The sequence below is a fragment of the Sturnus vulgaris genome, unplaced genomic scaffold (assembly GCF_052056855.1).
Source record: "Sturnus vulgaris isolate bStuVul1 unplaced genomic scaffold, bStuVul1.hap1 Scaffold_87, whole genome shotgun sequence".
NCBI lineage: Eukaryota > Metazoa > Chordata > Aves > Passeriformes > Sturnidae > Sturnus > Sturnus vulgaris.
Window position 1 is genome coordinate 2163296 of NW_028276756.1, and position 11339 is coordinate 2174634.

General features: G+C 48.6%; 1 protein-coding gene across 1 annotated transcript; it reads left to right on the forward strand.

The window, feature by feature from the left end:
* Window positions 1-342: 342 nt before the first annotated feature.
* LOC148217300 (olfactory receptor 14J1-like) lies at window positions 343-1275 on the forward strand. Its single transcript, XM_088158732.1, has one exon. The coding sequence runs from the start codon at window positions 343-345 to the stop codon at window positions 1273-1275; it is 933 nt and encodes a 310-aa protein (XP_088014858.1).
* Window positions 1276-11339: the final 10064 nt, after the last annotated feature.

Genomic DNA, 11339 nt, shown 5'->3' on the forward strand with positions numbered 1-11339 from the left:
TCCAGCACCTTTTAACTTTGATTACCCTGAATTAGATGGAGGTTGTAATAAGAAAAGGGGAGCTGTGTGAGACCTGCAGGTCTGACTGCACTGCAGTACAGGGAACCCTGTTTTTCTTCTGGGCTCCTCAGTGTTCTGGCTGAGAGCATTGCTGATAATGATGCAGTAATCATGCAGCAAAAAGCGGAACTCAAGAATAGAAGTTTTTAGTGAAGTTCCCCCACAGGAAGAGAAGTAGTTTTGAAAGGATTTCTAATTTAATTGCGCAGGATTGACTCAAAGAAATCTGTTTCAGCTTGTCAATGTTTTCTTTCAACAGTCCATGATGCCCAGAGTGAGGAAATGTCCAACAGCAGCTCCATCAGCCACTTCCTCCTGCTGCCATTGGCAGACACGCGGCAGCTGCAGCTCCTGCACTTCTGCCTCTTCCTGGCCATCTCCCTGGCTGCCCTCCTGGCCAACGGCCTCATCATCAGCGCCGTAGCCTGCGGCCACCACCTGCACACCCCCATGTTCTTCTTCCTGCTCAACCTGGCCCTCAGCGACCTGGGCTCCATCTGCACCACTGTCCCCAAAGCCATGCACAATTCCCTCTGGAATACCAAGAACATCTCCTATGCAGGATGTGCTGCACAGCTCTTTTTTTATATGTTCTTCATGTCAGCAGAGTATTCCGTCCTGACCATCATGTGCTACGACCGCTACGTGTCCATCTGCAAACCCCTGCACTACGGGACCCTCCTGGGCAGCAGAGCTTGTGCCCACATGGCAGCAGCAGCCTGGGCCAGTGGCTTTCTCAATGCTCTGCTGCACACAGCCAATACATTTTCCCTGCCCCTGTGCCATGGCAATGGCCTGGGACAGTTCTTCTGCGAAATTCCTCAGATCATCAAACTCTCCTGCTCTCACTCCAACCTCAGGGAATTTGGACTCATTGCAGTTAGTGCCTGTTTAACACTCATTTGCTTTGTGTTCATTGTTTTCTCCTATGTGCAGATCTTCAGGGCTGTGCTGAGGATCCCCTCTGAGCAGGGAAGGCACAAAGCCTTTTCCACCTGCCTCCCTCACCTGGCTGTGGTCTCCCTGTTTCTAAGCACTGCAGTTTTTTCTCACATGAAGCCCCCCTCCATCTCTTCCCCATCCCTGGATCTGGTGGTGTCAGTTCTGTACTCTGTGGTGTCTCCAGCTCTGAACCCTCTCATCTACAGCCTGAGGAACCAGGAGCTCAAGGCTGCAGTACAAACACTGATGACTGGATGGTTTTGGAAACAGTAAACTGCTGGCCAATTTCTGCAAATCACTTGTAATAAAGGTCATCTTTGATACTTCCTGTTGGTTTCATTTTGGAGCTTTTTTCCCTTGTTTTAGTTTTTTTTCATATTTTCCACAAAGAAATGTCATTGTGTGTGTTATTTCTCATATTTTGTCTCTCCACCTTTGTTTCAGCCCCAGACTATGTCAATGAGGAGCTGGGCTCTATGTGGCTTTAAATGAACTAAAGGATTGTCAGTTATTCACCACTCCTCAGGGCACCATTTGTCAGTTGTGGTTACTTCCTTTAAAGAGCCAAGCAGATAATAGTTGCTATAAAGTTATTTATTGCAAAGGCACATCAGTCTCAAAAGGCAAAGAGTCACAAACGTTCAAGTCCATGCTAAAGTTTTGGTATAGAATCCTAAATAGGTAAAGTCCCAGTCAGAAGCAGAAGCTGCTCCCAAAGGTCCTGAAGGGCCGATGTTGCTGGGGCAGCTCCTCTCTTCTTTGGGTGATAATGATGGCCGTGAGGAGAGAAGTGAGAGGGCAGGAACAAAATCAAAAGGCAAGAAGCAAAAGGTGAGTCTCTCCCCAGTGCATAGATTCTTATATACGAACTTCCCAACAAGAAAGACATGAACTCGAACCTAGTTCTAGTTTCTTAGCACACCAGCTATGTATAAACTACATATATGTTCCATCTTGTTCTATCTTAAAAAATGTAAGCAATATTCTTAGTATAGTTTTATTATGTCTAAAACTATGTTCCTGGAGCCTCCACAGAAACACTAGTATCTAAGGCTATATTTTTCAACCCTCACTAGAACTCATGCTTCTACACTGGTCTCTGAGATCTTTACTACCTAAAAGCACTTAAAACTTATTTTTACTTATTCTAAAACTTAAACTTACACCTCTACTTCATGTGTGAGTGGCTTAATATACTTGAATCCATCCAAAAGTTTTAATTCAATCACTGCACCCTGATTTCTCTCTGAAGAATTCAGAGAGACTCTTGACTTGCAGACTTCAACAACTGTTGTCTAGTCTGGTGTGTGATCACAGGGGGGTCAACATCCTCTGAGTCTGCATCCTCATCCCTTTCCTGTCTTATCTGGGGAGACCTGAGCAAATCGTCTGCCAGATCTTGTTCCTGGGCCACAGTCTGATAAACCTTATCAGATTTTGTGCATCTTTGCCCTATACTACACACTGAACAACACTGCTTGAGCTTTCCTCTCTTAGTCTTATCCTCCTTCTCTAGGGTCAATACCAGAGGGTCAGATGGAGCCCTGAGCCCACAGTCCCTCTGCCATTCGGGGTGATTTTGAAGGGAGAAATCATATCTGCATATGATACCTCTGTCCACTTCCCTTCCCTCCTAAGAAACAGCATGAGCTGTAATAGTGTGTTAAAATCCAAAGTTCCACTGGGTGGTCACTTCACTCCATTGTCCAATTTATATAAAGGCCACCAGGCCTTGCAGAATCTAATAAGGTCTCTCTTTTTTCTGTGCCTCTGTGTGCAGCAACGTTTTTCCAATGTGCAATAACACAGCCTAATGGACTGGCCTTAGGGAACTTTTTACTTTGTCCAGTTATCATTCTCTTCTCCTTGTCTTGTCTTGTTTCCACCTAAACTTTTCCTCGTACAATTTCACTGTTCTTTCCCAGTTTTCTTCCCACACACAACCCCAATTTGCAGGCACCCTATGTGACTTTCTACACACTAGCTTCAGAATTTTAGGTTCAACACTGACTTGGTTAGGATAGTTTTGCAATTCACACTTGGGGCATACATCCTGCTGGTTATTAGAGCAACAATACCAACGTCTTTCACAATCTCTACACTGTAATAAACCCCACACCAGATGCCTTGATCCTCTGACAGCTCTAAATCTCCCACAAAGACAAATTATCCTGTTCACCCCCTCTGGAATACTCAGAATCCCTACTTCAGGTTGTTCCCAGTCCAAGGTTACCAATCTCCCTGCAGAGGTTTCTTATATCCCTCCTAGACAGACCCGTTCATTCCCTCTTCTTATCTAATGACTTATTGGATCAAGATATTCCCAGGGATCAAGTCCAAACCACTGTTGTGGGGATACTCCTTCAATTTGTCTATCTACTCTTACAACAAACACTAGCCACTCTGTCTTCAATCACAACACTCCTCCCTTCTCACTTGCACTCACCTCACACTGACCGCACTCCTTTGCTTTTCTCCGGCTGCCTCAGTCGCCCGAGGCTGGAAAGGCACATAGAGCTCCACACTCGCTCATTCACTCACTGACACACTCAACAACTCAACATGTCCCGAGTTAACAGTCACACAAAACAGCAGCAAAATCAAGGGTTCATTCAACTCACCCCCAGAGTCACTAGAGGGCTGCTCTATCAGCTCAGTGAGACCCCTCTGTCAGTGGCGTTATCAGCCGGGGATTGACCCCTCTCCCTCTCTCTCTGGCCCCCTTGGCCAGCAGCTTGCAAGCCCACTGAGACTGTGCTGAGTGTCAGACGTCTCTGTACGACTCACCAGCAGCCCTGTTATAAATATTTATTACATATAGTTTTATCCACAGTGCCAGCAGGTCGTTGTCTGTCCCCGCGGTGAGTGAGCCAAGGTTCAGGATCCCTCCAGGAAAAAATCCCGGGGCACCCCTCAGGGTGTCTGCCCTGGTGGTGCTCCCTCAGCCAGACAGATCTCCTGGCTGGCTCGCCAATAATGAAGCACAGAAAAACTCCACAACTTGTACAAGTTGAAAAGTAGGTATGAATAATTTATTCAGCACTGATGTGCATGGGGGATAGCTCCTTCAAAAACATGCACACCTTTGGTGACTTGTGCCTCTCTTTCTATTCTCTACAAGTTAGAATTGCACAATGCACCTAATACATATTCATTTCCTAACCCTGCCTGTCCCCTCTTGGTATTATAATTAACTCCACGCCTCTTTGTGATTGCACACTGCTCCTTGTTGGTCGCTCTGGTCATCGTCTGGAGGTCCTTGGGATGAAGTAAACAGTCTTCCTCTCAGTTGAACTTTTCACCTTGCCTTCTTTGCACATGTGTATTAGCTTTTCCTCACCTTCCAGACCTTGATACCAGTTTTCACTTGCTCAGGGGTCTGAGGAAACCTCCTTATATGGAAGAGGCCTCGTTCTTCCACCCTGTTTATGCATTCTTGTTCCATCTTATCTTGTAGCCTTGCTCTGTTCTCTTGTTCTTGCAAAGACAATGAACATTAAGCATTCATAGAATCATGTCACCCCCCTTCTAGTTAAAGCATCCTCCTGTATTTTTAATCTTTACACTTTAATTTTAATTTTAATTTCCCCCTGTTTCATCATGAGGTCCCCACAGTGTTCCAGTGATCTCCATAGAAGGAAAGAATCAAGCCCCAGTGGTGCAGGGGCAGTCACAGGAGGACAAGGCCAGCCAGACTTGACAGTACTGGCAGATTTTGCCTGGGGGCAACCCTTGGATCTACAGTATTTTAGAGGTGGAATCCCAATTTCAGACATGGACACATGGAGGAGATGGATGGTTCTTTTCGATAGGAAGGAAAGCACAGAACACCGGTGTTTCTGGGGCGGAGGAACGGCAGACATCAGAGGCCAAGGCCAGCCAGACCTCTCTATCCTGGCAGATTTTGTCTGAAAGCAACTCTTGGATATAGGGAATTTCAGAGGTGGAATCCCAATTTTGGCCATTTCTGTGTAGATTAGAAGGATGGTTCTTTTCCATTGGAAGGAAAACACAGAGCCCCAGTGTTTCAAAGGCAGATGAGAGGTGGCTTCTGGGAGGCAAAGCCAGCCAGACCTGTTTGTCCTGGCAGCTTTTGTCATGGACCAATCCTTGGATATATGGAATTTGGGAGGAGGAATCTCAATTTTGACCACAGACACCTTGAGAAGGACAGTTCTTTTCCCCTGGAAGAAAAGCCTGGAGCCCCAGTGTTTGCAAAGCAGGGGAGAGGCAGCCCCCAAGAGGCCAAGGGCAGCCTGACCTGCCTGTGCTGGCACCTTCCAGTTAACATGCCTTGGTTCCATGAGGCCCTGCGGGGTCACAATGTTCCCCTTGCTTCTGTAGTGGCACAATGGCCCAATGACACCATGAGGTCCTGCAATGTCACAATGGCTTCATGCTTCCACAAGGCCCTGATGTGTCACAATGGCCCCTCGGCTCCACATGCCTTCTCTGTGTCACAATGGCTCCTCTACACTACAGGCTTCACAAGGTCAGAATGAACCCTTGGTCCTTGGGGCCCTTGAATTTCATAAAGCTCTCCTTGATTCTATGAGGCACCAGAGTGTCAGAATGGTTCCATGAGGTTCCAGAGTGTCACCATGGTCACTGTCAGAGGCTGGATGAGATCAATGTCCCAGACACCTGGGGATGAGCTGTCAATCAGTCACACAGTGGGGTGGTGCTGACCCAGGCTCTGATTGCCCCAGCAATCACAAGTCCCACCTGGGGGAGGCCCACGAAGGCCCAGGGGCTTAAAACACAGAGCAGGTGCTCAGCCCATGGTCCATACCCTGCCTTCTCCTGGGGTCTGTGTCTCACCCACACTGGAACCCTGGGGGTTGGGAGCCATGTGTGTCTGTCTATAGAGCTTCTGTCTTTCTGTATCTCTCTTTCCTTCTAATGCTCTTTATATGGAAGAGTTTTGGGTACCTCAACAATGTAAGTGTTTAAAGATTTCTAAGGTAAAATGGGAAAAGTTAATGAAGTTACTGCTATAATAAGTTTTTGATGTTGACTAGATGTTATATTAAATCCTTTTCCAAAGTTCCTTGATTTTCTATACTTTGCCAGCAAAACTTTTATGTCATTTTGACCTCTTGAGAATATCTGGCTGGGGTTCCTCCTTTGTACCAAACTCAAGTAAAGGAACCTTTGGTCACCCCCAGCATTTCAGTGTTGTGGGGTGTTCCAGCCCTGCAGGCTCACCATGGCCTCTTGTTTCCATCAGGCCCTGCTGTGTCACACTGGCCCTTGGTTCCATGAGCATCTGGAGTGTCACACAGCTTGATGACATTTGTCCTTGCTGCCCCTGCCATCCCACTGCCCCAGCAACAGCCCCGAGCCCCCCGTGAGGGACAGGCCCTGCTGGGCCAGGCCTGGGCTCAGGCCTTGGCCTTTCTGCTTCCTCCAGCCAGCCCAGGCCTTGCTCAGCATTGCAGTTCCCTGCTCACAGCCTCGGGCTCCTGCAATCCTGCCCTCAAGGATCTGCTCTCACCAGTCCCTGGGGAGCCTTTGGCACTCCCTGCCCTCAGTGGGGCCACTGATGCTCCAAGGGACTTGGAGTTTTGCTTCTGACTCCTGGAGCAGCTTCTTCAACCTTCTCTCAGTGCCTGAGGGTCCTCCACTCAGCGTCAAATCCACCGTGGGGCTGATTAAAATACAGAAAGATTTCAGAAGCTCCTTGTCTTTCTTCAATTGTGCTCAAGTCTCCAGGGCTTGTGCAGCTCATTGGAGTCACTTTGGAGTTTTGTTAAGGAAGCAGATTTCAAAGTCCGCCTCATGAAATTTGGTTTTAGCCAAGAGAATATTTTTTTACTGTTCAAGTCAGAGAAGAGCTGATAGAAGCATTCCCCAGGTGACCTTGATGCTGAATGTCTCCTTAGGAGGTCTGGCCACAAAAGTGAATGAACCCCTTTCAGGCTGACCCTGTTTGGACAACCTGCTCCTCACCCCCAACCTCACCATGTCTGACATTCCCCACCTGGGACTGACATCCCTGTGCCCTGCAGCAGAACCTTGTCCCCTGAGCTCTGCAGCTGGGTGTCCCAGCCCATTGCACCATATCCCACCTGCTCTCCTCAGGGCTCTGCCTGCACACAGGCCCAGGAGAAGTTTTCCTGTTTGTGAGGAAAGAATGGAAAAGCCTGAGCAGGTTTGCTGAACAAGAAACCCCACTGAGGAACCACATGCTCAGTACAGACTGTCTGGAATGATGTTACCTTTCTACAAGGGACAATGTGAGCAGAAATTATCTCTGGAAGCAGAATTTTTGGAGTTTTTCAGATGGCTTCTCTGTCTATATCCCTTCCCTGAGTCTCTGTTGCAGATGGAAGCTGCTGGTGCCATTCTCACCTTTAATCCCTCTTTTGAATGCAGACAGATTTTCTCAGGTGTGTTAAGCAGGTGCTGCTCAGTGTTTATGCAGAGCTTTTGTATCCTCATGGAACCAAGGGGACCCTTCTGACACAGTGGGGGCTCATGGAACCAAGGAGACAATTGTGACAGTTCAGAGACTCACAGAAACAAGGCTCCATTGTGACACTGAGGGCAATCATGGAACCCAGCAGACCATGGTGACACAGCAATGTCACATGGAACCAATGATCCATTGTTACACATGGGTGACACTATGGAACCTCCTGGAACCACAGGTCCAGTGTGAGACAGTGGTGCCTCATAGAACCAAGGAGACCATTTTGACACTAAGGAACTTAATGGAGAAATCAATCCATTCTGACACAGCAGGGCCTCATGGATCCAAGGGTCCTTTGTGGCACAGCAGGACCTCGATGGAAGCAAGGGGACCATTGTGTCAAAGCAGGGCCTAATGCACCCATGGAGACCATGGTGACACTAAGGAAACTCATGTAACCATGGCAACCATTGGGATGCTATGAAACCTCATAGAACCGAGGGTCCATGGTGACTCGGTAGGGCCACCTGGTACAGAGAGACACCAGTGTGACACAGCAGGGCCTCATGGAACCAAGGAGCCTTTGTGATACCTGAGATTCTAATGGAACCAAGGGTGCATCAAGACACAGCAGGGTCTTTTTGGAACCAAGGAAACCACTGCTAAAAGCAGGGTAACTCATAGAACTAAAGAGTCCATTGTTATACTACAAATCCTATGGAACCAAGGATCCATTGTGAAAAAGCAGGGCCTCATGGATCCAAGGGGCCACTGTGACACATTGGGGCTGCATTGTCCATTATGACAAAGCAGATCCAAGGAGGCCATGGATCTAAGGGGATATTGTGACAATGAAGATCTTCATGGAACCCAGGGTCCAGTGTGACATAGCAGTGCCTCATTGGAACAAAGGAACCATTGTTGACAGCCCAGAAACTCATGGAACCAAGGAGCTGTGGTGACACAGCAGGGCTACATGGAACCAAGGAGACCTGTGACATTTAGGAACCTAATGGAACCAAGAGTCCACTATGACACTGCAGAAACAAGGAGACCATTGTGACACTATGGAAGCTCATGGAACCAAGCAGCCATTGTGACACTCCAGGGCCTGTTTGAACCAGGCAGACCATTGTGACACTCCAGAATCTCTTGGCACTGAGGTTTTATTGTGACACAGCAGGGCCCCATGTAACCAAGGGGCCATTGTGAAACTGTGCAAGGGCCATAATGGAGACAAGGACACCACTGACACTGAAACCCACAGGATAGAAAGTTTGGAACACAGTTTTGAATATCTGAAAACAAATATTCGTTATTAGATCATGGTAGTCACTGTGGCAAAACTTCCTCCATTCGAGTGCACTGAGCATTGAATGAACAGAGTTTTTATCACACACACTGGTTACATACACTTTAGCTATCCCCACTTTCTTTGAATTTACTGGACATAGTTACACTCCTTATCACAAGTCCTTATATGGTTCTTTGGGGTCTGTCTTCAACATCCAGTGCCCTTTTCTTCTCAACCTCCACTTTTGAGTGAGGGCAATATTATTGTTTTTATAATTTCTGCTTTATCAGCCTTGCAGAGCTGATCTGGCATCTTCCTTGCATTTTGTGTGACTTCTGTTTGCCTCAGCTACATCCTTTATCTGTTTCTCCAAGGCTGTGCTGTTCTGTTCTCTGCCCCTGATCAGTGTAAATGTTGTTCTGTTCTCCTGTCCTTGTCACAGTGCTCACCCCACGAGGCGTGTCTGCTAGCCCCTCCAAGCCATGGGCTTGGGGTGGGCAAGTGTTCCTGAGGGAACAGGGATGGGACAGATGGGCTGGATGACCCATTCCATGGCACATCATGATCAGCAATAAACTGAGAGAATCGAGGGGCAAGGGGCATAGGGATTTGATTTCTTTTTTAAGAACATTTTTATTCAAAACAGCGCCTACACATACAGAATCCACTCCTGCTACAATATGGTTAAATATTTTCTGCTGCTAGGAGATTTCCTGTGGATTTGTTTTGCTTCTGTGTATGGCCTTTGCTTTTTGTGGTTGCTTGGTTTGTGGGGTTTTTGTTGTTGTGGGTGGGTCTTGCTTTGTTTTTGTTTGGGTTTGATTTTCCGTATTGAACTGCCTTTTTTTCTGATACATAAATTCAACCTTTTTTTGTGGCTTGGTTGACACCTGATGGCAAGAGAAATTTACACAACTCAGTCATTTTGCCAAATTACATTGTGCAGTCACCATTAACCAGATGAATTCGGTCACAGACTCCCTGCAACTTGGCAGCATCCACGAAAGAATTGAAAGTGCATTTCATGCCATTGTAGAGATAATAGAAATGTTCCACACTGGTGGTCAAGGGCTGGTCACTGAAGGATGTCACCAGGGAGTGGCTGCCAAGAGGACTCTGTGCCATGGATGACATTTGACACTCATTGTTCAGCCAAATTCCCACCCACCCCATGTTCCTCTCCTGCAGCCCAGCTCTCTCCAATCTGGCTCTGAGGAGAGCACAGCAGACCATGTCCCAGGCCTGGCTAAAGTCTGGGCACACAACATCCCCTTCATTTCCCTCCCATGGGGGTTCTGGAATTCCTGCCTTGTGCTGCCAGTGCCTGGAATGGCTGCAGGAGGATTTGCCACCTGCCCTTCCCTGCTGAGCCTGACCATTCTGTGACTGTCCCAGTGCCCCTCCTTGCCCTGTTTGCAGACTGGTTCCATGTCTGCCCTTCCCAAGTGCCCAGGACCCTCTGGGATGGCTCTGGCCTTTCCAAGGGGTTTGAGAGATGTGTGACAGAGACACTGCCCATCCTTGTCAGCATCCCTGACTCCAAAGGCCTTTTCCACATCCCTCAGCTCCTGGTCAGTGCCCAGAGCACAGCACAACCCTGTCCAGGTCCTCAGGGTGGGTCAGAAGGGAGGCAGCTCTCATTTCTTCCCAAAAACCTACCATTCCAATTGTCTCTCTGTGCAGTCCTTAGGTGCCTTGAATATTTTTTCCTGGATCCTCCCTCCCAGAATGTTTCTTTCTATGCAATCCTAACTACAACCCAGTAATTAATTAACGTGTTTTCCCAGAGTGTAGTGACCTCAAGGCACTGTTTGTGCCACCAGAACTGTTCCACCCCCGAGTGCTGATGATAGTGTTTGTGCTCACTCAGGGTCATCTCCCCACACACACACGATGCACTGCTGAAATCTCCTCAGTACAGAGGAAACATGGCTGCTGGCCTGGTTACTTGGTGTCCCTCCATGCAGGGACAAACAACCTCGTGCAGCTGGGGGAGAGGCCAGTGCTGAGTGTGGTGATTGCAGGGGCTGGTGTGGGACAATTGCCCTGGGACACCTTCCCAGGCTGTGCCCAGAACAAAGACACAGCCCAGGCCCTGCCCTGCTGCTCCTTCAGGTTCTTCCCAGGAGCTCTGGCTGTGCCAGGAAACTGCTGCGTGCCCCCTGCACACTGCCCCTCTGCCCCAGGCACTGGGCTTTGCTTGGCCAGGGCATTCCTGGAGCACATTGCTGACAGCAGCTCTGGAGGAGAGCAAGGCCTTCCTGCCCTGCCCTCAGGAGATGCCCTTTGCTGATGGAGCTGCTGTGCTGGAGCCCAGCTGTGTCCCAGCAGTGCCCATGGCCTGTCCCTGCCTGTGGGCACAGCACGGACACGCAGCAGGACAGTGACCAAGCTGCCAGAGCACTGCGGCCTCACAGCCACAGAAGGGCTTGCAAGGAGAGGAGGGAGTTGGGAAGAGCAGATGTGGGAAGAGCCAGGGCCATTGTCCCTGGCTGTGCTGCTGTGCTGGGAGTCTCTTCCCTCCACCTCTGCCCACAGGCACTGCCCTGCAGAGACAGAGAAGGGCTGAGGAAGGATCCTGGACACACAGGGCAGGGCAGGCACTTGTTTTATTTAAATGCACAGCTG

Coding starts and splice junctions, on each gene's coding strand:
- LOC148217300 (XM_088158732.1), top strand. CDS start 343: ATGTCCAACAGCAGCTCCATCAGCCACTTCCTCCTGCTGCCATTGGCA.